General features: G+C 55.5%; 1 protein-coding gene across 5 annotated transcripts in view; it reads left to right on the top strand.

Moving 5' to 3' along the window:
• The window catches only part of LOC104684645 (ankyrin repeat and fibronectin type-III domain-containing protein 1-like), a 247,639-nt gene that overhangs the window by 56,215 nt on the left and 164,853 nt on the right, over positions 1-26,571 (top strand). For all 5 annotated transcript variants that reach the window (XM_039560379.1, XM_039560381.1, XM_039560380.1 and 2 more), the window contains exons 2-3: positions 18,505-18,698; positions 24,682-24,899. In XM_039560379.1, coding sequence (XP_039416313.1) covers positions 18,626-18,698; positions 24,682-24,899 — 291 coding nt within the window. In that variant the 5' untranslated portion in view covers positions 18,505-18,625. The remainder of the gene's footprint in view (positions 1-18,504; positions 18,699-24,681; positions 24,900-26,571) is intronic.

Below are 26,571 nucleotides of genomic sequence, written 5' to 3' on the forward strand. Positions count from 1 at the left end.
CTTTGTTCTGCTCCTTTTTGGCATTGTGGACAGAAACCCTGGTTTCTGCCCTCAGGACTTTGCTGTCCCGGTGTGGAGCTGGGTGTGAGGAAGGTCTGTTGTCCGGCTGCTGCTGAGCACAGGACGTGCCTGGGGTTTGCTGTGTGCAGCCAAGCGTGTGCCAGTGCCTGGCTCGAGGGAGAGGAGGAGGTGCACCCCCATGCACGGGGTGCTATGACCCTGGACCTTGGGGTTTGGGGTGAGTTGGGTGGTTTCCTCTGTAATGGGAGATGTCATGGCACCTTCCTGGCTCTGGGATGTGAGCCACAAAAGCATTGCAGGTGTGTAGCTCATGTACCAGATTTTCCAGGGGATGCTGGCTGTGGGTGTGGGACTCTGAGCAACCTGCTCTGGTGGAAGGCATCCCTGGCCATGGCAGGGAGGGGAATGGGATGAGCTTTAAGGTCCCTTCCAACCCAAACCATTCTGTGTCCGAGTTGTCCCCTCATGCAGGACTGTGGCTCACTGCCTGTCAGGGCTCAGCTCCTTGTGGGGCTGGTGGACACCCTTCCCCCAAGCAGAGATCCCCTGTGTGCCCCAGTGCTCTGGTGTGGCCCAGCTCGAGTTGCAGGGATCTGTGCCCTCCCTGTTCTGCCCCCTGGGCCATGCAGCTGCTCCAGGGCAGCTCCTCGGGGCTGGATCCAAGTGTGCAGACAGATTTCCTGGTGTCCCTGACCCCCACAGTGACAGGGCTCGAGTGCACCTGTGGATACTGAGCCCATTCCCTTGATTGCCGCAGTTGATTATGAAACTAAAACTAAGGGTTGATTGAAGCGTGGGGTGCTTTGAAATCAGTGTCACTTCTCACCCTGGCTGCTTGAGCTTCTGCCTGTTCCTGCCCCCTCAATGTCTGTACCTTGAGAAGCCCAGGAAATCTCCACGGCTGAGATCCAGAAGCCAACACAATGCAGCTGCTGCAATGTCTGGCCCTGCCCTTGCTCTAGGTGGTGCTTCTTCCAGCTCTGTCGAGCAACTTTCTGCTTTTCCTGCATTTCTTCACTCTAATGTGGGCAATTGAAGCACGGAGAGGAGATCCTCAGCTCCCACATTTCCATGCGTGTGGAGGTACCAGAGATCCTGCACCCCAGCCTCAGCAGGGTGATGTGTAACAGCCCTCAGCACAGCCCTCAGCACAGCCCTGCCCTGGTCTTGCTCAGGGCAGCCAGGCTCCCACCACTCTTCCCAAGGCTGGATATTCCCCTGGGACCACAGGGAACAGACGTAGGCAGGTCCTCAGTCGAGAGCATGCACTGACTGGAGTTATTAAATTCTAAATATAGTGGTCCCACGCATTCTCCTAGGACCTAACAGAAATCAGCAGGTGTGCAGTTATGGTTTTAAATAATATTCCTGCATTTTTAAACTACGCCTCCAGATACAGCAACATGAGTGAGCTGGGATGAGTAAGTCGGCTGGGCTTGAGAATTTGTAGGCTCAGACTTGTGCGCAGAAGCAGAGCCCAGCAGGAGATCATCTCACTGGAGGTGCTTTTGGGCAAAGGTGCTGCTTGCAGGAGCTCTTCAGCCTCCACCCCCACCTGTGGCACAGAGTGTGTCCTGATCTGTACCTCTGTGTTGTGTCAGCTGGAGGCTCCTCCAGCCTGAGCCCTGCTGCAGGAGGGGCTGTGGGACAGCTGTCTTCTGTTATTAAATTGATCACCTGGAGGCCCCAGGTGTGACAAGGTGGGGATCAGGCTGTCCCCTGTGCAGCTGTACTGGGACAGGGACTGGCAGTGTGAGTGAACACCCCCAAACCCAGCCCAGGGGAGCGAATGATTGATTTGCAGCAACTTTTTTCCATCTAGCTGGAGCAGTGATGGATGAACCAAAGACTCCAGCAGACAGGCACTGGAGCAGGTCTGCTTCGTGAGAGATGGAAGCCTGGAGCATCGCAGGGATACGAAGATGTGTCTGCAGAACGGGGTGCAGGTGCCTGTGGGTGAAGCACAGGAGGGGCTGGGGGTGCTTGCTGAGGTCTGAGGGGTTGTTCTTTGTGGCATCTGGTGGTGCCAGCCTTGAGGTGCTCGTGCCCAGCTCTGTGTTGGCTGGAAGGGCACAGAGGATCTGCTCTGGGATGGAGGAGAAATGGAAGGGAAAGGCAAGTTATATTTAATAGCTCTTCTCTCAGTGAGCTATTTGTAAACTGAAAGGTCTGGACAACTGATTTTGGGTTCCCGCAGCTTTTGCAAAGTGGATCAGGACATCACTGTCATGTGAGGGCTGTTGTGCTCTAACTGGGCTGAGAGAACAGCCCTGCTGTGCTGTGAATGAGCCAGGGAGGCTCCAGGGTGGGCTGGAGCTCTCAGGAGCAGGATGGCACTTGCCAGGCTGCTGTTTTCTGCCAGGGCTGCTTAGCAGTGAGCCAGCCTGGCAGAGCACTGGGCTGGGACCCTGGGGCCTGCAGGGATTCTGGGAGGACAGGGATCCTGTGCTGGAGTTAACAGGTGTGGGAGAATTTCTCAAGGATGCTCTTGGAGTTGCTCTCAGCCTGGGTGCAATGGGGGAAAGCAGAACTGCCTGAGAATTGCAGAGCTATCAGCAGAGAGGTGACCTGCAACAGTCACTAATTCAGTAAAAAAATCATTAAAAATCCCAATGAAAAGTCATTAAGAATCCCAAGTCTTGTCCAGGGGTGGCTTTTGAGAGAAATTTTCTCCTCTAGGCAGGGACTTGTGGACTGGTTCAGTGGCTTTCACTGTTGGCCCAGGACTGTTCTGGGATAGATCTGCTCCCTGGCTTCAGGAAGTTGATGCCTGTTCCCTCTTTGACAGCTGCACCTCTCCCCTTCTCTGTGGTCCTCAGAGCCCCATATGGTCCCCACAGAGGGGCTTTGTTGAGCTCCTCAGGAGATCACTGCCTAGTTATGGAAAAGAAGATATTCAGGATGGGGGAATAGAGGGGGAGACTGGTGCCTGGGGTTGGATGCTGTGTCCTGCTCCTGGGGGTCACCTTCAGCCCTGCAGGCAGCAGAGCTGACACCCCCCAAAAACCTGCGGGGTGAAGATCTTACGCCCTCAGCGGCTTCCAGGAGAGGAGCTTTTCCCTGGCTTGGGGTGACCTGTGGTGAAACCCAGGGAAGCTCAGCGTGGGGAAGGGGGAGGAGAGGAGTTTGGCTGTGCTGGGCCTGCAGGGTGTCAGTTTTAGGGTTCCGCTGCCTTTTTTCTCTCGATAGCCGAGTTGGAAGTTGGTGTTAATTAACAATGAATTAGATTATATAAGAATTAAATTACATAAAAATTACAACTTGCTGGGCCTGTTTTTGTCCATGTTATTAGATAATCTGAAGAAGGGGTGCCAGGGTGATGCTTCGTCTTTGCACTCCTGGGGGGCAGAGGTGGGTCCAAGTGTTCCTGTTGCTCCCAGTGTCAGAGCCTGTCCCCAGCCTTGTGGGAAGCTGCACCAAGGAGCTGCTCTTTGCCATGGGGAGCTGTTACCTCCACTCCTTTGGGGGTCTTTTCCACACCGATGTCCTGATCCATGTCCTCGCTGTGCAGTTTGATGGGCTTTGAGGTGGGGAGGGGTAGTGGGGAATGTTTTCCTGGCAGGATTGTGCTTAGTTGTTTTTGGGTGCTTAAAAATATCTCCTCAGCTCTGGCAGCACGTCTGTGTTCAAGCACACAATTGTGATGGGGGACGGGAGGAACTGGCAAGTTCTGGGGCTGGGAAACTGCGCTGAAGGAACGGCTCCTGTGTTAGCAGCACTCAGCACGGGACAGGTAAAGATGGCACATAAAGATGCCCAAAGAGGCGTCTCTGAGGGGCTCTCCTGCATGGCTGAGAGTTTGACTGACTTTTCCTACTTTGTTTTTTGGCACGTTTTAAACAAAACCTTTCTGCTTCCAAATGACACGTCCATATAGAAAGATACCTGCATTGTAAAGGAGAAAACTGGCAAGGAAATTGGAAGTGGTTTGGGTTAAGCGGGAAGTTTCCACCTGGAATTAGTCACTAAGGTGTTTGTGACACTTGTACTCCAAGCTCTGCAGCGCTCCCACCTCCCTTGCCTGCTGAGATGCCAGCAAGGCAATGTGTGTGGCTGCATGGAGTCACATTTTCGCTGTGACAGATCATTGTAACCCATTAACAAATCAATGTCCATTGCTACTGCACGCAAGTGGTCAGTGCTGGTGCTGGAAGTCCTAAATCCAGTGGTAGTGACTCAGGCTGTGCCTGCTTCGCAGAGGTGCTGAGCATCCACTAATCCTCTAAACTGGAACAGGCAGCCGAGCCTCAGTGCCTTTGCAGCTTGGCTGGGCAAGAAGGAGGGAAAGAGCTTCAGGGGAACTTCAGCCTCATTGAGCTGGAGGTTGGGAATGTGGTGACAGGTTTTGGGGTGCCTGAGGCTGCTGTGTGTGGGGCTGTCCTCAAGGGCAGCCTGTGTGCTCTTGGGGGAGGCTTGTTTGGAATGATGCTCCAAGGACTGGAGCCCCTCTGCCGTGGAGACAGGCTGAGAGCTGGAGAAGAGAAGGCTCCGAGGAGACCTTAGAGCCCCTCCCAGTGCCTAAAGGGGGATTCTAAAAAGAGGGAGAGGGACTTTTTACATGGGCAGAGAGTGACAGGACAAGGGGGAATGGTTTTAAACTACAAGAGGGGAGATTTAGATTAGCTGTTGGGAAGGAATTGTTCCCTGGGAGGGTGGGCAGGCCCTGGCACAGGGTGCCCAGAGCAGCTGTGGCTGCCCCTGGATCCCTGGAAATGCCCAAGGCCAGGTTGGACAGGGCTTGGAGCAGCCTGGGACAGTGAAAGGTGTCCCTGTCCATGGCAGGGGTGGAGCTGGATGGGCTTTAATGTCCCTCCCAAACCCAAACCATTCCATGATTCTGTGCTCTTTCCCACCTGCCTTGTGTGGCTGTACCTGGCGGGATCACTTGTGCCCTTCAGCTCACACAGGTGCCCCATGTCCCTCTGTGCTGGTGATCTGTGCTGGGCTGTAGGGCTGAGCCTTCCTCCCCTGCCCTCGGTGCCAGCCTTTCCCCAGGCTGTGTCCCCGGTGTCTCATGATGATGACAAGCTGTCAGACGTGAACGGCTGTGAGCAGAGTGGCAGTGCCACGGGAGGAAATGACATTTAGCTTTTGTTGCTTGATTGAGCTGCCTGGGCTTTGTATATTAAACCTAAAGAAGCTTTTTGGCTTTGTTCTCCCCACTGTTTGCAGCACCGTGCCCGGGATCTGTGAGGAGAGGGGGCTTGGGGAGCAGCACGGAGAAGAAATCTGTCTCCCCATCAAACCTGTCCTTGCAAGGGGCTCTCCACTGAACCTTGACTTATCCTGGTTCTCCATGGTTTCTGTGCACTGGGGGACACCTGGGTGCATTCCTGGTTCCAGCCCCCAGTGATGTGGGCTCAGCTCCAGAGAGCTCCTGGTCTCGCTGCGGGCTGTGGCTCTGTCCCCTCCTGCGCTGTCGGGGTGCAGGGGGAGGTGGTGTGGACAGAGGCAGGGATGCTCTGGGCCTCTGCCTCCTCCTGCTGCTCCGAACCCTGCTCCCACGGCTGTGGGTGGAGGCATGTTGAAGATCTATCCCATAAAAGTGCATGTATGTGTGGCCTGGGAGCTGGCAGGGAAAGCTTCCTGGATCTGACAGACTCAAAAAGCACACCCGAGCTCTCAGGGTCATCTCTTTGGTGTTTGGGCCATGCTTTAGCTAAAGACAAGGTTTGCACGCGGTGTTCTCCCTTTCTGCCTGGCTTCCAGTCTCCTTTGAAAGCCAATCTTTGGGATGGGAGATGAGCTTGGGAGCTGCCTAATTTCTGCACATGCTGAAGCTCATTTTTGCCTGGATTAGGCAGAAAAAGATGAATGGGCACCCTTTATTTTGGAGTGGTAGTTGGATGGGGTAGTGGGAGGAAGGGAATGATACTGGTATTAAGGGGAATTACAGACGGAGCGTGACTGCAGGAGCCGGCTCCTTCAGCAGAAAGCCCTGGCCTGTGAGTCACGCTTTGCTCGAAAGGCTGCTGGATTCCCAGGTCCCACTGTTTTGGCACTGAGTCACAGCTGGGTGGGGGCGCAGGTAGGAAACAGAAGCACCAGCAATCCCCACTGGGATTTGTGCACGGAGATGAGGGAGGAAGTGATTCCAGACAGCGGTGGGAATGTTAACAGCTTCTGAGAGAAGTGCTGGCTGGCACGGGGAAGATTCTGAATGGGCTTGTCCGTGGGTACCCTCCTCTGCCTGCTCCTGCCTGTGCAGGGCAGTCCCTGGGGGGTGTGGGGACGCTGGGCAGCCCCTGGGATGCATGGGCACATGGGGCAGCCCCTGGGATGTGTTGGGACATCAGGAAGTCCCTGGCGTGTGTGGGGACACCAGGCAGTCCCCGGGATGTGTGGGGGCACCTGTGAGCCCCCAGGGTGCAAGGGGACACTGGGCAGCCCAGCTCCTGGCTTGGGTGGCACAGGTGGCTTTGTCACTCTGCTCCGGGTGGGAGTGGGAGCTGGGGGGGCCGTGCCAGGCACAGGACAGCTCTGGGGGTGCTGCCTGCCCCATAACGCCTGGGGAATGTCCCGCTGCGTCGGCATCACCTGGGGGTGCGGGGAGGGGGCTTGGTGTCCTCGGCACGTGGGGACAATGGAAGGATGGACGCGTTGGAGCTGTGAGTGCCCGCGGGGCAGTGGCAGAGCCCGGGGGCAGGGAGGAGATGCCACTGGGATTTGCAGGTGGCTGGGCACAGAATATCCTCTGTCCACCCCCCTGGTGCAGGAGCCTGGCACCCTCCTGCGGGGCGGTTTGGGTGGGTTATGTCCTTCAAACAGCCCCTCGGTGGGGGAAGAGCCCCTCTAGGAGGAGAGGGCTGCTCCAGGGAGAGCATCCCGGTGATGCTGTCCTGCGGGAGGTGGGCTGAGGCAGCTCCGGGAGAGCTGGGGAGGAGGGGAGAGGGGATATGTCAACAAAAGAGATTTTCTCTGGAGCCAGGAAGAAGCATTTCAAAGAGGAAAGGAAAAAAGGACACTACTGTTGGGAATATTTCAAATGGGAAAACCAGAATTCTTACTTTAATAATTAAAACATTTTTTTTTTTCCTCACAAAAATGCTGTGTTTTTTCCTGTAGGAATAGTTGGCGATTATACAAATTAATGCGAGATATTTTTAGTTTGCATTTTCGGATTTTTTGATGGAAAGAATGCAGACAGGAATAAGCAGCTCCTCCTGGTTCCCCGGCTGTAGCAGCCACGGGTGTGGGGGGAGCAGAGCAGAGCCCCACCCTCGGCAGCTCCTGGGTGTGGGTGCTGCTGCCTGGAGCATCCATGTGCTTCCACAGGTGTTTGGAAGCCACTGGAGCTGGCATTTGTTCCTGTTGGCTGCTTGGATGCTCCGGGCCCTCTGCTGCCTGCCCTGTGTGCAGGATTTCTGTGGCTGTCTCTGGTACATCTATTTTTTGGCTGCAAATCCATGTTTGTAGAAAAACTGGAAAGCTCCAGTGCACTTTTATGTTGCTCTAAAGAACAAATAGATAAAATTTATCTCAGAATCCCAGAATGGTTTGGGCTGGAATGGAGATTTCAGCTCACCTCGTTCCAACCCCTGGGCAGGGACACCTTTCACTGTCCCATCCAAGCTGGCCTTGGACACTTCCAGGGATGGGGCAACCACAGGTTTTTCACTGGGAGAGTGGGAGCTCGTTCCAGCTGAGGATTTTGGGGGATGTTTTTCCTGCAGCAGGGATGTGTTTCCCCTGGCAGAGCCTGGCTCTGCCTTCCTCTGTGGGTGCTGAGCTGCAGCTGCTCGTGGAAGAGGCAGAGCCCCTTTCCCTGGAAGCAATGAAAAAATGTGTGGATGTGGCACTTGAGGACATGGAAAATGGTGGTGGTGCTGGGTTGGGTGTTGGATTTTATAATCTTAGAGGTCTTTTCCAACCTTGATGATTCTATGATTCTCCAGACAGCCTGGCAGCTGAGGCTGTGCCAGGGTTCTTGCCTGGAAACAGGAAGTTTTTGGGCTCTGCTGCCTTGCACCCCATGACCAGCCCCCACCCCAGCCCCGCGGGTCGGTTCCTGATGTGCAGCAGGGCCCTGGGGCTGCCTGGGACCCAGACCTGGTTCTGCCCTGGAGGAATCCTGTCCCCGAGTGCCTCTGCCCGGGCTGGGCTTCCTCTGGGCTGTTTGGGGGCTGTTTGCTCCGTTCTTCCCCTCACAAGATGGATAAAATCCATTATCCTGGCCATGAGCAGCTGCTGGCTCTGCTGCCTTTGCCAGAGCTCTGCTCCCAGCTCCCCTCAGCCCCCATTGCTCCTGCACCAAAACCCATCTTTTTAAGGAATTTTACTGGGATACACTGGGTGCATAACGAGTTTTTTCTGTTCAATGAGCTTGTCTCTCTGACCGTGGTGGTGACCTGCCTCTTGTGCTTCAGAGCAAAATGAAAACCAGCCCAAGGCTCTGGTTGAAAGGTGGTGCCCAGGAAGGTTTAAAACAACAACATGCCTATGATTGATTATAAATCTGCTTTTTGACCAAAACACATACATAAATAATTATTTTTGCCAGGGATTAATAGTCAGAGATGGATCAGCTTGCCCCCTGTTTGCCTCCAGTGCTGGAAAACTTGGTCATGGTGCAGAAATTACAGGATTTCAAGCAAACCAAGCAGCTCTGCCAGCTGTCTGGAGTGTCTTTCTGTGCCGTAGCACGTCAGGCTCAGGCCTGAAGCATCTCCCCTGTGGTTGTCAGGAGCAGCAGTATCCCTTCCAAGATGATCTCAGCAGCTTTTTGTCTCCTCTGTCGTGTGACTCGGATTTTGAAGCAATAGGGGAGACCAGTCCTGTGTCATGAGACTGGGAACGGGACCAGGAGCTGGGGGGTTGTGGTGCGGGAGCATCGCGGCTCCAGTCCTGCTCCAGGGATTCTGTTGGGAATGGAGGGGTGACGGGAGGAGGGCAGGAGGTGGGTGCTGGAGGTGGCTGTGATGCTGGACGCCTTCACATCCTCCCCGGAAGGTGTTTGTAAATGCAAAGGAGGCAGTTACGTTATTTATCTTGTAAATTAGCCAACCTTTTCAAATCGGAGCCGCCATGTTTGTCATCCATTGTGCTCCCTTCGCTTTTGTCTCCGAAAACTTTCAGGGGAGACAGGAGATACATAAACACCGCAGAAGGAGCGCCGGGAGCCAGGGCGAAGCGTCCGTGGCTGTGTCTGCTGAGCCCGGGGAGCCGGAGGTGTTTGCTCAGTCCTGGCCCTGGCAGGTCACCGGAGTGTGGCTCCTGCCGGCTGCCACCGGGGCTCTGCCATCCACAGCCAGAGCTGTTCCTGCCTGCCCTGCTCTGCTCGGGGCCCCTTTCTCTGCCCATTGCTGCGTTCTCCTGCCTCGGGGCTGGCCAGGCGCTGCTGCGTCCCTGGGGGTCACGTCCTGCTTGTGAGCTGACTTTCAGCGTGCAAGATCTTTAGCTTGGGAGCTTCGTTCTGCGTCTCAAACACCCTTCTTTGTAAGCCTCAGACCTATTCCTTCTGGAGAGCGATCCCTGAGCCTCTCATGGAGCATCCCAGATGCCTTTGGCCATCCTCTCTGCTTCATCTGGATGGCGTAGCCTGGCAACAAGCACAGGGACCCTGGGTCAGTCACCACACTGGTCCCTGAGGATGCAGGTCACGCTCTGGAGCTGCCGGGGGGGAGGATGCTCGTCTGCTCCACTGTCGTGCTGGGATTCATTTCACCTTTGTCTGCCATCTCTCCCCATTTATCAGAGAGAACTCCGTGAGCAGGATAAATGTTCGTGTTCCATGAATGTTCCTGTTTCTTTCCCTGGCCCTGGGGAATTTTTGTCTTTGGACTTTTTGTTGTGCAGGTGCAGCTCCAGCAGGTCTGGGCTCTGCCAGAGCCTTCCCAAGCTCCTGGTCCCTGCTCTGCCCCTGTTAATGGGGGGTGACCAGGGCAGCAGGTGGGCAGGGAGTGTGCAGGGCTCCTCTCTCCTGCGGGCTGTGGAGGGGATGGTCTGGTGGCACCACAGGGACAGAGCATGACAGAGAGGGCAGGGTGACCACCTGCAAGGACCCTGTGGGGTGCTCCTGGGCTGGGGGGTGAGGGGAGCATGCCCCTGGATGGGGTTGTCATTCACTGCCTGCAACAGAGCTGGAAAAAAAGGTTCTTTTAACAAAGGAACCAGCATACTTTTGAATGAATGAATGGCAGTGTCTGGCTCCAGTGTATTTCCTTATCCGTTCAACAATTGGATTCCAGTGAATGGTGAAATGGAGGCGTTGCTGCAAAACACAGCCACAGTGCATAGTTTGGGAGTGCTGACGTGAAGGGTTTGTGTTTTTTCACCTCGTTTCCCTGGGGATGGCTTTGCCCAGCGCGGAGTGCCGGGATGGTGTTGTGGTGCCAGGGGTGAGTAGCAGCAGCAGGTCTTTAGCACTGGGTAAATACCTTGTGGGAGAGAGGCTGTGGGCAGGGGCTGGTGTGACACCGGCTGTCACACACCCGAGCACTCAGGGCTTTTCAGGCAGCATCTGCCACAAAAAGCACTTCTGGCCCTTTTCAGGGCAGTTTGGTACTTGGCTCCCAACCTCCTGGGTGCTGGGAGCAGGGCTGGGCTTCGGGCACAGGGGGCTCCTAGGGGGAAATGGTGCTGAGTCCTTCTTCAGGCAGCTCTGAAATGCTGAGGGCTGCCCTCAGTACAAGGGGGGTGTGACCTCCTGTCCTGCCCTCCCACACCCCTCCGAATCAAAATGCAGTTTGTAGGGACAGGAGCAATTATTCCCTGGATGCCAGTGGTGTTCAGTGCAGCGCTCAGGCGCTGGCCCTGCTGCAGAGATGCTCTGCAAGTCGGAGAGGTGGCAGGAGAAGAAGGTTTTGGAAGCCAGCTGGTGGGAATCGTGGTATTTACCAGCTCACAGCTGAGCCTGGGAAGGTATTTTTATAGCTTCACACGTTGGTTTTTTCATTTTCTGAACTTGCACGCTGAATGCTGTTTTGGGTTTTGTTTTGCTTTGGAGCTGTCTCACAGTCAGATGAAAGATGCTCTGTTTCAGCTCTCCTTTTCCACTCTTCACACACGAACTCTGGCCAGCCAGAAAGGAAGGTGTTTTGTTTGGGTGTTTTTTGAATGCGAAGGGAAGATTTCTCAGTGATTTTCTCTGGCTTTGTGATCCACAGGGTCACTGGAAATAGTGCCAGTGACTCAGGGGTTTGCTCACAGCTGATAAGGTTTGCAGAGCAGCTGGTGATTTGAACAGGTGAGGATGCCCTGCGAAGGCTCTGCTCTGCCAAAATCCTTGGGCTTTGGTTTCCAAGGCTACTCTGTGTGTTACCAGTTGATTTCTTCCTCTCACCCTCCTTCCCTAGGCTTCACCAGTGCTGTGTGATCCCCTTAAACTGCATTCCCTACCCTCCATGGGGTCCTGCCGCTGCTGTGGGCGTTGGACTGCACTGAACCACATCCCAGGAGCTGCTGCTTCTGTCCAGAAACAGCTTCTGAGGCACAGCAGCCTCCTGTGCTTCCCCTCTCCTCCCGCTGCTGCCTTCTCCTGCAGAGCCCCTTTGCAGAAACCAGCTGCAGGTAGATGTTGGCCTGTCTCCTGCTGCTGTCGGGATGGGGATGGAGAAGATCCTGGCTCAGATCTCTGCTCAGCCCCGTGACTCACAGCAGAGCTCACACCCGGTGAGCACCCTGCGCTTCTGGGGTGTCAGAGACACACTCGTGCCTTGCCTTGGGCTCTGGGAGCTGGGCTGGCCTGGCAGCAAGTTCTGTGTCTGCCCCGGGCAGGGGCACAAAGTGGGGTGAGGCACCAGGGCAGGACAGGATGAATCCTGTGCTGTGGAGCTCTGGGGAAATCTCACAGAATCCCAGAAGGGTTTGGGTTGGAAGGAACCTTAAACTCATCTCATTCCACCCCCTGCCATGGGCAGGGACACCTTCCACTGTCCCAGGCTGCTCCAAGCCCCAATGTCCAGCCTGGCCTTGGACACTGCCAGGGATCCAGGGGCAGCCACAGCTGCTCTGGGCACCCTGTGCCAGGGCCTCCCCACCCTCCCAGGGAACAATTCCTTCCCAATATCCCATCCAGCCCTGCCCTCTGACAGTGGGAAGCCATTCCTCCTTGGCCTGCCACTCCAAAGTCCCTCTGCAGCTCTCCTGGAGCCCCTTTAGGCCGTGGAAGGGGCTCTGAGGTGTCCCTGGAGCCTTCTCCTCTCCAGGTGAACACCCCCAGCTCTCCCAGCCTGGCTGCAGAGCAGAGGGGCTCCAGCCCTCCGAGCACCTTTATGGTGTCTCCTGGCCTTGTTCCAGCAGTCCCACATCCATTTTGTGCTGAGGGCCCAGATCTGGATGCACTGCTCCTCCTGCCCTGGCTGTTTAACACCCTTGTTTGCCTTTGCAGCTGTCAGCCCTTTGGGACCTGTGTTCTCACCTTGCCTCTGTCACCTTACACCCAGCTGCACCTCCACAAGCTGTGTCAGGAAGGGATGTGGGTGTTTTGTTGGTTTGTTTGCATTCTGCAGTCATTGTTTCATTGTTTGCACTGCCATGGGGCTCAGGCTGTGCAGGAGGTGTTCCCCCTCCCCACGCCCCGCTTGGAGAGGGGATTTGCTGGGTAATGGCTCCTCCTGGCTTGGATGCATCTCTCATTTTCCCGAATCCAGCTGGAACCCTTGCCGAGTTTTTAAGGTCAGGTTGCTAAGTTACACCTCCTTGGAGGAGTGGGCTGAGAAGTGAGTTACAGGCTGGAGCAGCCACGGGCTAGGAAGATCTGGGAGCGGTGTCCCTCTGCAATAACTGGGCTCTCCTGGTCCCTCTCCCTGGCACCCTCTCAGCCTGTACCACATTCAGCTGTTCTTCCCCAAACCTTCTGCTTTATCAACTTCCTCTGCTCGGTAGATTTAGGGAATTAATTGACTGAGGAGGTAGAGGAGCCCCCTCTGAAGCAGCCCTTTGTCTTCTCTGTCTATTTTTGGTTTGAATTTTGGGGCTGTGAGCTCTCTGGGACACGTGTTGTCCCCATTGGAGCTTGGAAGTGGCCTCACATGTTCCTTACAGGGCATGTGGCCACCACCAAGCCAGAGCTCTGGAGCAGGAGGGCGAGGTCTGGAGGAGCTGCTGCCCTGCTGCTCTGCCCCTTTCCCTCCTTAGCCTTCCTCCCCAGAGTAACCTCCTCCTCTCCTTGCTGTGTTCCACCAGCAGCCTGTCTCTGCGAGGGGATTAGCACAGCGGCTGCTCAGGTTTGTGTCAGAGCTGCTGGGACTGGGGGCTGTGGCAGGATGAAGGCTTCCCTATTCCCAGGAATGGGACACCTCTGGAGGGTCACCATCCTCGGGCATTTCCAGGACACGTGCAGGAGGTTTCCTTGCTTAGTTCCTGGGCAGATAATACAAATCAGTGAGGCTTATTGGGGTCCATTTTGGATCGTGAGAGCAGTGGGTTTAGGGTTATTTTCCCCTCCTGCTGCTCTCTCTGGTGCTGCTGGGGTTCTGCTGGGGCTGCTGTGGTGACTCCCCCATCCTGCCCTGGGAAGCTGCAGACTCCATGCTCCCTGGGTTGGGCTGGAAGTGCCCTCCGGAGAGCAGCTTTTCCCACACAGAAACCAGCTGGGAGGCTGGAGGTGTGTGCAGTTTGCAGGAGCTGGCTGCAGGAGCTGGCTTTTTATTTGCATTAACCTTTTCTCTCTCTCTCCCTCCCTGCTGTGTGAGCCCTTCCCCTCTCTTTCCTGGGGTTGGAGAAGGACATCACTGTGGGGAAGGTGCTGGACACAGCACAGCTTTGGAGATGAGTTCCGCTTCTTTTCCTGCCGCGTTGCTGGGTCAGGGGCTGTGGCGGGGATGGGGGAGCTGGAGCAGCCTCGCACCCTGCCTGGCACGGTCCCTCCTGCCCCATGGCTGTCCCAGAGCTGGGGGCAGGGACCTGGCCCTGCTGATGTTCCCCCAGTTCCCCATCTGGCTGCGGACTGGCAGTGATGGAGCTGTCACTGGGCTCCTGCCTGAGCTCTCACACCCAGCCAGGAGGATTCTTCCACCCCTGTCATGACTTGATTATGTGCTCTCCTCCCTACCCAAATGCGAACGGCAGCTAAATATAGGCTGTAAAAGCATCGATGATGGCTTTTCTAATTGAGCTTTACACTCCATCAGGGGTCCTTGCTAATGGGATGTGGCATCCTTGATAGCACCCAGCTGGGACGCCTGCTTGGGAAGCAGACAGAGATGCAATGTGACTTCCCAGTGCTGTCAGGTCCCGCCTGGCAGTGGCTGCTGAGGTTTCTGGAGCTGTGCACACAGCTCTGGTTTGGGCTGGGATAGAGTTAATTTTCTTCCCATAGCTGGTCCAGGGCTGTGTTTTGGATTTAGGATGAGAACAGTGTTGATAACACACTGGTGCTTTGGTTGTTGCTGGGAAATGCTCTCCCTGAGTCAAGGACTTCTCCATTTCCCATGCTCTGCCAGCCAGGAGGTGACAAGGACTGGGAGGGATCACAGCCAGGACAGCTGATCCAAACTGGCCAGAGGGATATTCCAGACCATGGAATGGCATGCCCAGTGTGGAAACCGGGGGGGTTGGCCAGGAGAGGCTTATTGCTGCTGTGGAACAGGCTGGGCTTTTTGGGTGGTGAGAAACTGTATTGGGCACCACTTGTCTATCTGGGATGTGATTCCTCTCTCTCTTTTTCTCATCTCCATTTTCATTACAATAACAACAATAATAATAATAAACACCACCACCAACTGTATTTCAATTATTACCTCAGCTCCTGGGTTTCACCTTTTCCTGGTTCTCCTCCCCACCCCACCGGGGGGTTGGGATGAAACGAGGTGCTGTGTGGTACTTATGTGCCAGCTGTGGTTCAACAATGACAGGTGGGACAGTAAATCCATGGAGCTGGATTGTGCTTGGGAATTTGAGTTCACATTTTAGAGCTAAACAGGTTTCCAGTTGCTTTGCTCTTTCTGACAATATTAATTGCTGCCTGAAGATATACAGCTTGAAAATTGCTTCTCTAACAGAGTGAATTCTTCTGTTTTTCTCCCCATGTGACTCTTGTGAGTGGCCCTGTGAGCACAAAAGGAACAGGAGCACTAAAATGCTAATGGGGTTCTGCAGGTGATGGAGCTGTACACAGGTATCCTGGGATTTACATGCACAGAAAAAGGAATGTTTTGAACTCATTTATGCAGCACAGCGATGTGTTAAGCTCTGTCCCTGTTGCCTTGTGCCAGTGAAATATGTTACGATGAGAGGTACAAATGTTCTGCTGGGATGGAAACTGCTTGGGATGCTAATTCTGGCTTTGTATCTCTTGGCACAGCTTGTTTCCATGCTGATCCCACTGAAGCATGGGGCCTGGGGTGGGCAGGATGGTGCTGAGCGCCTGGCACGGCTGTGGCACTGCTGCTCCAGGCCTGGGGCACTGCTGTCCCTGCCCCACCCCCGGAGTGCAGCCAAGCAGCAGCACCTGGGAATTGAGAGAGAATGTGATTGATTTATAGCAATAAACTGCTGACCTCGTGTCAAAGTGTGCTTCCCACCGCTGCTCTGAGGGAGGTGCCTGTCAGGCTGGCAGGGGGTGCCCGGTCCTGCCCTCTGCCCCAGCTGCTCCCCGCGGCCGTGTGCCCCAGGGGTTGGTGTGACCGACCCTGGGAGGTGGCTGCACGGCGCTGTGGCACTGCTCTGGCCCTGTGTCTGCTCTCCTGAGTGACATCAGACTGGCACCACTTGGGAGCTGCTGCCGCGTTCGGAATGGGAGTGAAGAGCTGCGGTGACAAACATCGCAGTGACAGGCGGGCACCGAGGGTCAGGAGCTTTGGCATGATAGACTCTGCCTGTGTGACCCTGAGCACTGGAGTGTGAAATAGGATAAAATTTAGTGGTGAAAGGTGCAGGGAGGCAGAGGGGTTGCCCTGCTGTCTGCACCAGGAGCTCAGGTCTGCATGATCACAGGGCTGGAGCCCCTCTGCTCTGGAGCCAGGCTGGGAGAGCTGGGGGTGTTCACCTGGAGAGGAGAAGGCTCCAGGGACACCTCAGAGCCCCTTGCAGGGTCTAAAGGGGCTCCAGGAGAGCTGCAGAGGGAGAAGGGACAAAGGATGGAGGGACAGGCCACAGGGAATGGCTTCCCAGTGCCAGAGGGCAGGGCTGGATGGGATATTGGGAAGGAATTGTTCCCTGGGAGGGTGGGCAGGCCCTGGCACAGGGTGCCCAGAGCAGCTGTGGCTGCCCCTGGATCCCTGGCAGTGTCCAAGGCCAGGCTGGACATTGGGGCTTGGAGCAGCCTGGGCTAGTGGAAGGTGTCCCTGCCCATGGCAGGGGGTGGAATGAGATGGGCTTTAAGGTCCCTCCCAACCCAAACCACCCTGGGATTCTGTGATGCTCCAGGACAGGTGGAGAATGCTGAGTCCATAAGAGGGAGGGCAGTGAGGGGTGTGAAAACATCCATGGGGAAACGAAAGCTAATTTTGTGAGAGGAGACTGAAAAAACTTGTGTTAATCAGGCTTGAAAAATGCAGGCAGAAAGGGGCTGGGACTTCATTATAACGGAAATTAATCATGGGAGCAAACACCGTAGAGGGACGATAATTATTTAAGCGAAAGGTTAATATTGGCACTAGAACAAATGAGCATAAGCAGTGAAGAATTGAATTTGAGATGGAAATTTGAAGTATCTGTACCAATCATTATGAGATTTGCCCATGGCAGGGGCTTGGAATGTAATCTTTAAGGTCCTTTCTAACCCAAAGCATTCTGTGGTCCTACGATTTTGGAACAGCCCCTTGGGCTGTGTTGGGGAACTCGTTCGGGCTCAGCTCTGGGTTCTGTGAAAGCAGGGGACAAGGGACAGCCTTGGGGTGACCCTCAGCACAGGACACCCCACTACAGTGCTGGGCTCTTGTAGATGCTGAAAAGGCTGGCAGAGAAATTTTCCTATATTTTACAGCTGCTTGTGAGAGTCTCCTTTCTCAGGCAAGCTAGCTGTCAACAGTGAAGAGGGTTTTGTAAACCAAGACTTTATCTCACAGGTGCAAACTTGTTATGCATAGTCTTGTTTTCCACACTGAAGAAAATATTTTGAAATAGACATTGTAGCATTCAGCCACTCACTCTGGGAGGTGCATGGTGGATGGTATGTTACACCGCTTTTGCGAATAATGCTATATAAACGAGTCTGAAATGAATTAAATAATCCCACTTATCCTGGACTTGTGTGTCGTTCTTCGCGCCGTCCCTGCGGACAGCAGCGACAGGCTCTGCTCCTTTTTATTGCATTTCTGGGAGCCCTGGAGCATGGCCTGGGCCAGTGACATCCCTGAGGCAGGCACCTGAGGACCATGCCTTGGCTCTGGGTTGGAGCAGGAGGAGGGGGACTTGCTCCCCTGCCCCTGCAGGCCTGGGCTGCCTGTGGGCTTTGCAGAGAGGTGGCAGCGCCTGGTCATGCTGACACATGGATGGGTGTGGGTCCTGGCCACCCCTGCAGAGCTGGAGCCCCATCATCAAACTCGGTTGAGTTTGGACCTCGCAGAGACCTTATGTTCTACATGTTCTGTGGCACCCTGGGGATCTCTGCAGTCCCTGCTGTGTGAGTGTGGCTTTCTGGAGTCTGGGCCTTCCCTAGTACCTGTCCAGTGACCTGTTTTCTACCGCAAATCCCTTTCTGCTGTTGTGGATGATGTTTAATGGGGATTTCACTGTCTCAAAGGAAATTTTTATCCCTTCAGTCTTGAACCACCTGGTTTCTTTATTTGGTTAATTCAGATTATCTGGGAGTTTTGAGGTGGGCTGGGGGCTTGAATTCTTTTTGTGCTGGTTGTGCCTTGCAGCTCAAGATGCAAATCCTAATTACAGTGCCTGGCCAGGGGAGAAGGCTTCCCTGGCACAGCAGCAGCTTTACTAACAGAGGGTGCAGTGTGGTGCTGAGCCAGGTGTGCCCAGGTGGGCAAGAGGCCAGTGACACCTGGCTTGTACCAGCAGGCCCAGGGCAGTGACCATCCCCTGTGCTGGGCACTGCTGAGGCACCTCCAGTCCTGGGGTCAGTTCTGGGGTTCTCACAGCAAGAAAGACACTGAGGGAATGGAGCCTCTCCAGAGAAGGGAACAGAGCTGGGGAAGGGGCTGGAGCACCAGGAGCAGCTGAGGGAGCTGGGAAAGGGGCTCAGCCTGGAGCAAAGGAGGCTCAGGGGGGACCTTGTGGCTCTGCACAAGTCCCTGACAGGAGGGAGCAGCCGGGGGGGTCGGGCTCTGCTGCCAGGGAACAGGACAAGGAGAAACAGCCTCAAGCTGTGCTGTTAGGGGAGGTTTAGATTGGATCTTGGGGAAAATTTCTTCATGGAGAAGGTGTTTGGGTATTGGAACAGGCTGCCCAGGGCAGTGGTAGAGTCACCATTCCTGGAAGTGTTGAAAAGACCTGTGGATGTGGCACTTAGGGACATGGTTTTGTGCTGGGGTAATGGCCGGACTTACTGATCTTAGAGGGCTTTTGCAACCTGAACAATTCCGTGATTCCCTGAAGGGCCCTCCCGCCTGCTGACAGCCCGTGCCCTGCGTTCTGTCCCTGCAGGTCTCTGGACAGAAAGCTGCAGCGGCCGCTCCTGGGCAAGTCGCGGACGCTGCCCAGCATCCCGCAGTCGCCGGTGCTGAGCCGGCTGCCCCTGCTCGAGCCCGCAGCCTACAGGGACGAGATGCCGGAGCAGAAGCCCTACAAGAAGCACTCGGCCCCTGAGCACCAGAAAGGCTGCACGGTCCCGTCTGCCGGTGAGTGTCGGGGTGAGCACCCACCCCTCTGTGTCTACAGCACCCCAGCAAAGCTGTCCTGCTTCTCCAGGGGCGCAAGTCCAACTCCAGCCTCTGCAGGGTTTCTTCTGCTCTCAAAACAGCCCTTCTTGGGGAACTTTTGGGGTTTTTGCCCCTGGTTGAGTCTTTCTTTAAGCTTGATATTTAAACCTTCCCGTCCTTCATATTATGCTGGTGAAAAAGAAGAGTTGGTTGTTGGAAGCCACCCAAGGTGAGGAGGTGATGCTCGGAGCCTTCTGCCTGTGGGTGCTGGGGTGAGATACCACCCTGGGGGCTCCTTGGCCAGGCCCAGGTGCCTCTTTTCTATGTCACGAAGCAGCTTCAGGGCACTTGGAGCTGGTCTCTACCAGGAGCAGTGGCAGGAGCATCATCCCTGAGCTCTCCCCACAGCCCTGGCCTTGGAGATCTGCAAATGCTCCCAGCCTAGCACTGTGTGTTAGCCTTTGGGTCAGCCCTGAGGATTTTTATCGTGTTCTTCTACTCATGCTGATCCTGATGAAATACTAATGTGGCTGGGCCAGCTGCTCTGAGCAAGTTTATTGGCAAAGCTGCTGATGGCCAAAGCGTTTCAGTGCTTTTGGTGCCAGCAGAATCACACTGGGACTATAAAAGTGATGGGAAAGGGGATTATTAACACTGAAACAAAGATAAGGCCTGAAAGCCAGGGCTGACAGTCCGGTGCTGAATAAAATCCTTATGAAACAGCTCCCTTCGAACAGCACCCTTGGACTTTTTTATCTTTATGGTTTTTTAAAATTATCCCTCTCACAGTCAGATCCCTGTGTTGCCCAGCAGAGCAGCTGTCCAAACCCTGGATTAATTTTGATGCTTTGCAGGCTGCATTTCATTTCCTGGTGCTACTAATCCTCCCAAAAGTTGTGCACAGAGCGGATCTTTGCACATCGCTGAGCCCGTCCTGCCGCTCCCGGCGTGACAGAGCTCCTGGGTGTCCTGCAGCACCCGAGCCGCTGCTTCCATGTGTGGGACCTGCAGGTCTTCCTTCAGCCCATCCAATTGTTAGAGTGGGTCTTGGGATGGGAGGAAACCTGTGGGAAAGCTGTGTAGCCTCCACCACAAAGGACATGGCAGGCAGGGCTCCCTTGCACACCCACAGGTCCCCAGCTGGTCTGTTGGTGCTTCCAGGGAGCTGTGCTGGAGGTGAAGGGAGGTGGTGGGAGGCTGCTGTAAGACCGTGGGGTGATGGTGCAGGGTGAGTCAGACCCACTGCAAACACCTCATCTTCTGCTGCAGGCACCTGCTGTGCTGGGAGTGCAGCCAGGCTCGTGCTCCATGGAACAGCCATCCTGGAGCACATCCCGTGCGCTGTGGGAGTCAGGAGAGCTCTGAGTGCACATAGGAAGTGTTTAAGATCTTACTTCACTCATGGCTGGAAGGGTCTGAGGATGCCAAGAGGAGAAGGAGTAGGAAAACCCTTGGAGACTGGAAGGCTCCCTCCACAGCCAGAGCAGTGGATGAATGAGTGTGTTGTTTTCTGTCCAGATTCTCCCAGGTTCTTTTCCTGGCTCAGTTAGGAACTGCTAATTAGTTACTGATGAAGGCTATCAGGATGCTATCCTGGAGGAAAAAAAGAAGAGATGGCACTGCTGGCAGGGTGGGATGTGTGGACAGCACGATGGGAGTGGAGCAGCACGTGGTGCTGCAGGTTAATGAGCCCTGGGATGCTGATGAGGAATGCAGGATTCCCATAAGGATTTGTGAATAAGAGCTGGGCTCCTGGGTATCAGGAGGGAGAGAAGTTGGGACAACTTGCCCAGAGCAGCTGTGGCTGCCCTTGGATCCCTGGCAGTGTCCAAGGCCAGGTTGGACAGGGCTTGGAGCAGCCTGGGACAGTGGAAGGTGTCCCTGCCCATGGCAGCGGTGGGATGAGATGAGCTTTAAGGTCCTTTCCAACCCAAACCATTCCATCATTCTCTGATAAGGTCCTTTCCTTAAAGAAATGATGAATTTGCTGTGAGCAGGCACCAGCACTCCCCGTTCAAGGTGGGGGACACATGACCAAAACCAGCTCAGGAGGAGGCTCATGCACAGGGACATGGCAGGAGCAGGGCTGTCCATGGGAGATGTGATGAGCTCATCTTCAGGGAGAGTTCTCGGTTCTCTGGGGAGGAGCTGCACTCTGGCTCGCTGCTGTTTTGGGGGCCACGAGCAGAGGAATCACCAAGCAAGTTGGCAGAAGTGATTATCTTCATCATGGGTGAGATGTGACATCCTCATCTGACCACTGGGACGTGTTCCTCAGCCTTTTCCTTTGTGTCCCACTTGATGGGAGGTCACAGGAGGTTTTCCTGTGCACTGCTCCTCTGCAGGTCCTTGTGAGGACACCAAGGCACCTGGTGGGGAACTGGGGTCCTGAAGATGGGGAGAAGAGCTGGGCCTGTGGCTGCTGAGCCCCCCAGACCCCTTCTTTCCCTTCAAAACAACCTTCCACCTCATTCCATGAGCTCAGGAACTGGCTGGGCTGGTCAGCAGGTTTCCTGCTGGTCTGGTTTTGTTTTTCCCCTGCAGGTCACCCATGACAGTGCTGGTGTGGTCAGCTGGGACAGGCTATGAGCTCTTCCTCTCCATCCTATATCCTTCAACCCCTTGCTGGAGCTGCTCCAGGATTAACCCCAAATCCTTATGGCTACAAGCCCTGAATGTAGGGAGGGGAAAACGAGCACAAATGGAGCTTGATTGAACAGGGACAGTGCCTGCCCTGTCCAAGCCATTATCCCTTGGGTGTCACGCTGCACTCTGCCAGGAGGTCTCACACGTGCTGGTGGCACAGGGAAATGAGCTGCCTGTTGCTTCTCATCCCTTCTTCCCTGTGAAGATTTAGGAGTGCGACTGAGGAAAAGCTCTCCTTTGCTCCCTCTCCTCTTCCTTCTACAGCAGGCAGGGGCTTCTTCTCAGCCTTTGACCACCTGCAGCCCTCAGCTGCAGCCTGCACAGAAAGTCACTGCATGGTTCACAGGCCTGGTCCCTTGCAGTTCCCTCCTCTTGCACCTGGAAGGAGCAGAGCAGTCTGGAGCACTTCCCTGCCTCCAGTCTCCCTTGTCTGACAGGCAGCATGCAGAGCTCTTTGGGAACTGGCTCCATGCCCCGCTGTGGAGCTGGGAAGAAGCTAACTCGTAGCATGGTTGGGGTGAGTTTATTGGGAATTGTGCCTGTGGGAGGAAAAGAAAGAAGCCAGAAGGAAGCAGCTGGATTTGAGCTTAGACCAGGACCTGGAATTAATTTTTCTTCTACTTGCAGAGAGTGTACTGGAGAGGCAGCGGGTCTCTGTCCTTGCTGTCCCCTCCATCCTTGCGTCTCCTCCCCAACACTTCAAATTCAGAAAGGAGAAAGGCTTTGCAGGAATTGTTATTGTCAAGCCCAAGGAGATGGTCAGAAGATCTTCCAGAGGTGCTGATGTTGAGGGCACAGCTCTGAGTGGCAGAGGGGTGAGCAGCTCCAAGACACAAGACCATGAGGATCGTTGGCCTCCGGTCTGTGGGCTCGCTCCCATCCCTGGCATTTCCTCTCCAGGTTGGGTGGGACCCTGAGCAACCTGATCTAGTGAGTGCCATCCCTGTCTGTGGCAGGGGTTGGAATGGGATGAGCTTTTAGTTCCCTTCCAACCCAAACCAGTCTGTGATTCTCTGACTTCTTATCTTCCCCTTCTGACCATTCTGGGCTTGATCATTGATTTACTTGTTTGGTAGCAATGAGGACAAGCTCCTTCAGCAGGTAGAGAAGCTTTTTGGGGTAGACAAGGTCCAGGCTGCCTCCTGTGGTGTCTCCCTGTGCGCAGGGAGGAAGGACCCAGTTTGGTGAGGATCACCCCTTGGGCCGGCCAGGGAGCAGCTGCCTCTGGCACAGCTCCTGGCCTGCGCTGGAGAACGCAGCTCCTGTAGACGAGACCAAAAGCAGCAAAATCCTTGGGGACCTGGGATCAGTGAGACCAGATGTGGCCCAGCTGCTCTGTGGGATTTGAAACCCAGCTCCTCGTCCTTGGGTGAGATGTCCTGCACAGAGAGGTGGGTACAGCGGGTGGGTCCTTTCCCTCATTCAGCACACGGCCTTGGCCCTCCCTTGCTCAGGGCAGCAGAGCAGTGGGGGCTGTGTTGGGTGAGCTGTGGAGCTGGGAGGGGACAGTCTCGAGGACACAGGGTGGCACAGGCAGTGGCTGGGCCAGCTCAGGTGAGCAGGGTGGCGGGTTCCTCCTCCCAGGCGTGATTTCCCTGCGTGTCCCCTGCGTCTCCTGGGTCGGTGTTTCCTGCCGCGCTCCAGAGCGATGCTATCTCACAATGGCAGCCTGGATCTGCCTCCGATTGACGTGTTTGTGCATGGAATAATCACAGCTTTCAAACAGCGGTTCCTGTGTTGTGTGAGGTGACATTTGGAGAGCAGCAGCAGCAGCTTATTAAATTGAAAGTAGGGGAGGAAAAATCTACATGATGCTCAGAGTGCTGTGCTCTGGGTTGCCTCTTTCTTGGAATGGTTTGGGTTTGGGTTGGAAGGGACCTTCAAGATCATCCAGTGCCACCCCCTGCCACGGGCAGGGACACCTTCCACTAGCCCAGGCTGCTCCAAGTACCATCCAGCCTGGCCTTGGGCACTGCCAGGGATCCAGGGGCAGCCCCAGCTGCTCTGGGCACCCTGTGCCAGGGCCTGCCCACCCTGCCAGGGAACAATTCCTTCCCAATATCCCATCCATCCCTGCCCTCTGGCAGTGTGTGTAGGTGGTTCCTCCACTGGTGGCTTGTACTCCAGCCTGTGTCTCATCATATTCCATGTAAACCCCACAGCCTTGCTGGGTAAACTGGACTGCACTGCTGAATTGGGACTTAGGGCCATTATCCACTTTAAACCCCAGAAGTGTTTTGCTCCTCAGCCCTGGTGTAGTGGGATCATGGTTGTTCATGCCCAAAGGTGCTGGTTTTTTCAGAACTGAGAGGTGAAGGATGTTGCATTGGTAAGAGGCTGCAGGAGGGGGAGAGCCTCTGAAGGCAGTCCTGCGAGATGCCCTTTTGGGCTAATAATTGAGCAGAGGCTTTTATTGATTGTTTGTCATGGCTTGAGCAATGATTTTGGCTGAGGGGAGGAGGCAGGGCAAGCTTCAGATGTAAAGAGGAGATTGGCAGCAAAAAGCAGGCGGCGTCCGAGCCGAAGGGAAAAGAGTGGAGCAGGGATATTCTGGAAACATCTCTTGTTGTTTTGTTGTTTTTCCCTTTTGTTGCAATGAAATGTGGCCAGTGCTGCCCTGGGATCACCAGCCCTGCCCAGTGCCAACTGTCCTCTGCCACTGCCACCGCTGTCGCAGTGCCAGTGAGGTTTGTCCCCAGGGCTCTCAGCCCTGCACTGCTGCATCCTGTTGCTGCTGGCGACGGGCGGGTGGAGAAGGGAGGTCTGGCTTCTGTCCTTCATGGCACTGTTGATTTGCTCCTGGCTGTGCCAGAAAGGGTTTTGGTTTTTTTTCTCCTGGAGGAGATGGCAGCAAATCCTTTTGTAATTTGTAACACTTGTGATACCTCATTTTTCCCATTCACAAAGCAAGACTTCAAGGCCAGGTTGGACAGGGCTTGGAACATCCTGATGAAGCGGAAGGTGTCCCTGCCCACGGCAGGAGGTTGGAACGAGATGAGCTTTAAGCTTCCTTCCAACAAAAAGCATTCCATGGTTCTAACTGTATTTGGCTGATTCCTGCCTGGAAGATGGTGGGGGCTGTGGGTGCCTGGGGCAGGCAGGGTGGGAGCAGGGGCTGGTGCCTGGGGCAGGGGTTACGTGGGGATTTGCGGGAGGGACATGCCCTCTGAGTGAGTTCCCAGCACCTGTACCCCACAGCTATGAGATGGGCAGAGGGGGTCCAGGATGCCCACTGAGCATCCCCAGAGCTGGGCTTGAGGGGTAGGACGTGTCTGGGTCATGCTCTGACGGGGAGGCATCTCCTTCTCCTCCGCAGGGGAGGCCTGGCGGCTGGAGGATGACTGCTCGGAGCCCCCCAGGGCCCCCCAGCTCGGCACGGCGGTGCAGGACGCCCCGTTCAGCTACTTCCGCACCCGCTCCTTCTACATGAGGAAGAGCCTGTCCGTGGACAACCACCTGGGCTCCCTGAGCTACGCCGTGCACCCGGCCGAGAGCAAGGCCGAGCGCGTCAGGACCAAGCTGCGGCGGCAGTTCGTGAGTATCGGCCTCTGGCCCCACACGTTCACACACACGTGGCTTCCCAAAAACACCGACATCTTGGAGAGCTATTTTTGTACCCAACATTAGCAAAACAACAGAAAGAGAGGCTGCTCCAGCGTGGTGGAGCAAGTGGTGGCTGCAGCTCGGCTTTGCCCAGCCTGTGACAGAGCCCCTCTGCTGGGGGGTCCTGTCCCCTGGACTCCTGATGGGTCCCCACTGGCTCAGGGCAGCTGGTGCTCAGCCAGGTGGAGTGTGGGACGAGGGCCTGGACTCTGGGCACTGCTGTCCAAAGCATGGAACAATGCTGAAAGTAGGAAATGAGTTTTCCTGTCCTCAGCCTCGTGTCCATGAGGAACTGCACCTTCCCAAAGGTTTGCCCGGGGCCAGCAGTGAGGGGCTGGGGCAACAGTGAGCCAGCACCAAGTCCCTGGGGCAGCTCAGACCTTCCTGGCCCTGGGGAGCTCCTGGTGGCAGGACAGCAGGGACATGGCAGGGCTGCACCACAGCTGTGCGAGCCTCTGATCAATGTTTAATGGGCTCTGCCTCTTCTCTTTCGCAGAGACACCCAACCCCGGGGTTCGGATCTCCTTCCCCCACCTTGTTACCGGCTCGGGGTTGTAATGAGGGCTCAGGTGTCAAGGTGATGAGGAGCACTCGGTGTTGATTGGCAGTGGCTGAGAGAGCTGGTACAATGGGAACGGAGCAGGGAAAGGGCTGAGGCAGCACAGCTCGCCCTGCCCGGGCTGGGCACAGACACATCTGCTGGGACCCCTGCAGTCGCCGCCTTCCTCTGCCCCACAAGAAGGGCTGGTCCCTCTGGGCTCACCTGCACCGGGGTTTCTCCTGGTGTGCCTGGGCAGTGTGCCAGCTGGGCAGGGAGGGGCTGGGGGCTCACCCTCCCTGCTCGTGCCCCCGCTGTTGCCCGCGGGAGGACAGCCCTGGTCTCGCAGCGTGCCAGGGGCAGCAGTGGGTGCCGTGGGCGACTCTCTGGGAGCTGGTCACTGTCCCAGCACTGCCAGCGAACCTTCTCTGTGGGAGCTGCTGCCTTGGGCTCAGAAAGCGCTCAAAAGCTCAGGGATGGAGATGAGCCCAAGCAGGATGGGGCACCTGATGAGCGGCTGAAAGATGTTGGAGGTGTTTAAGATGAGGCGGCCCTGCTGTGGGGTAAGGAATTGTCTGCTTTTTCTCTCTGCCTGGATCTGTGGCTCCAAGCTGTGTGCAGGAGGGCACTGAGATGTTGGGAACCGTTGTCTTTCAGGGATGTTTTTCCAGTGTCTCTGTGGGAGCTGTTCCCCAGAGCCTCCCTGCTGCAGTGGACATGGGCACAAAAGGTGTGGAAGCACTTGGGTTTTAAGCACAGTGTCCTGGTACCTGCAGAGAACTGGGTTCTGCCCTTCCTGTGGGGCAGCCCCCTGTCCCTCCCTGCTTGGTGCCAGCACCTCTCTGTGCTGTCTGTGCCCAGTTTGATTTGGCCTTTGACTTCCTCGGGTTTTGGGGACCTTTGGCTTTCCGTGGTGTACCCACAGAGCTGACTGTCAAGGAACAGAGCAGGTTTTTTGTAGGGTGTCGGTTTTTTCCTTGCTAAATCATTCCTGGTTTGTTCCAACGGGTAAAAGTTGTTGCTGTAGACTCAGCCATGGGCTCTGACCTTGTGAGACCTGCTGAG

The sequence above is a fragment of the Corvus cornix genome, chromosome 14, assembly GCF_000738735.6.
Source record: "Corvus cornix cornix isolate S_Up_H32 chromosome 14, ASM73873v5, whole genome shotgun sequence".
NCBI lineage: Eukaryota > Metazoa > Chordata > Aves > Passeriformes > Corvidae > Corvus > Corvus cornix.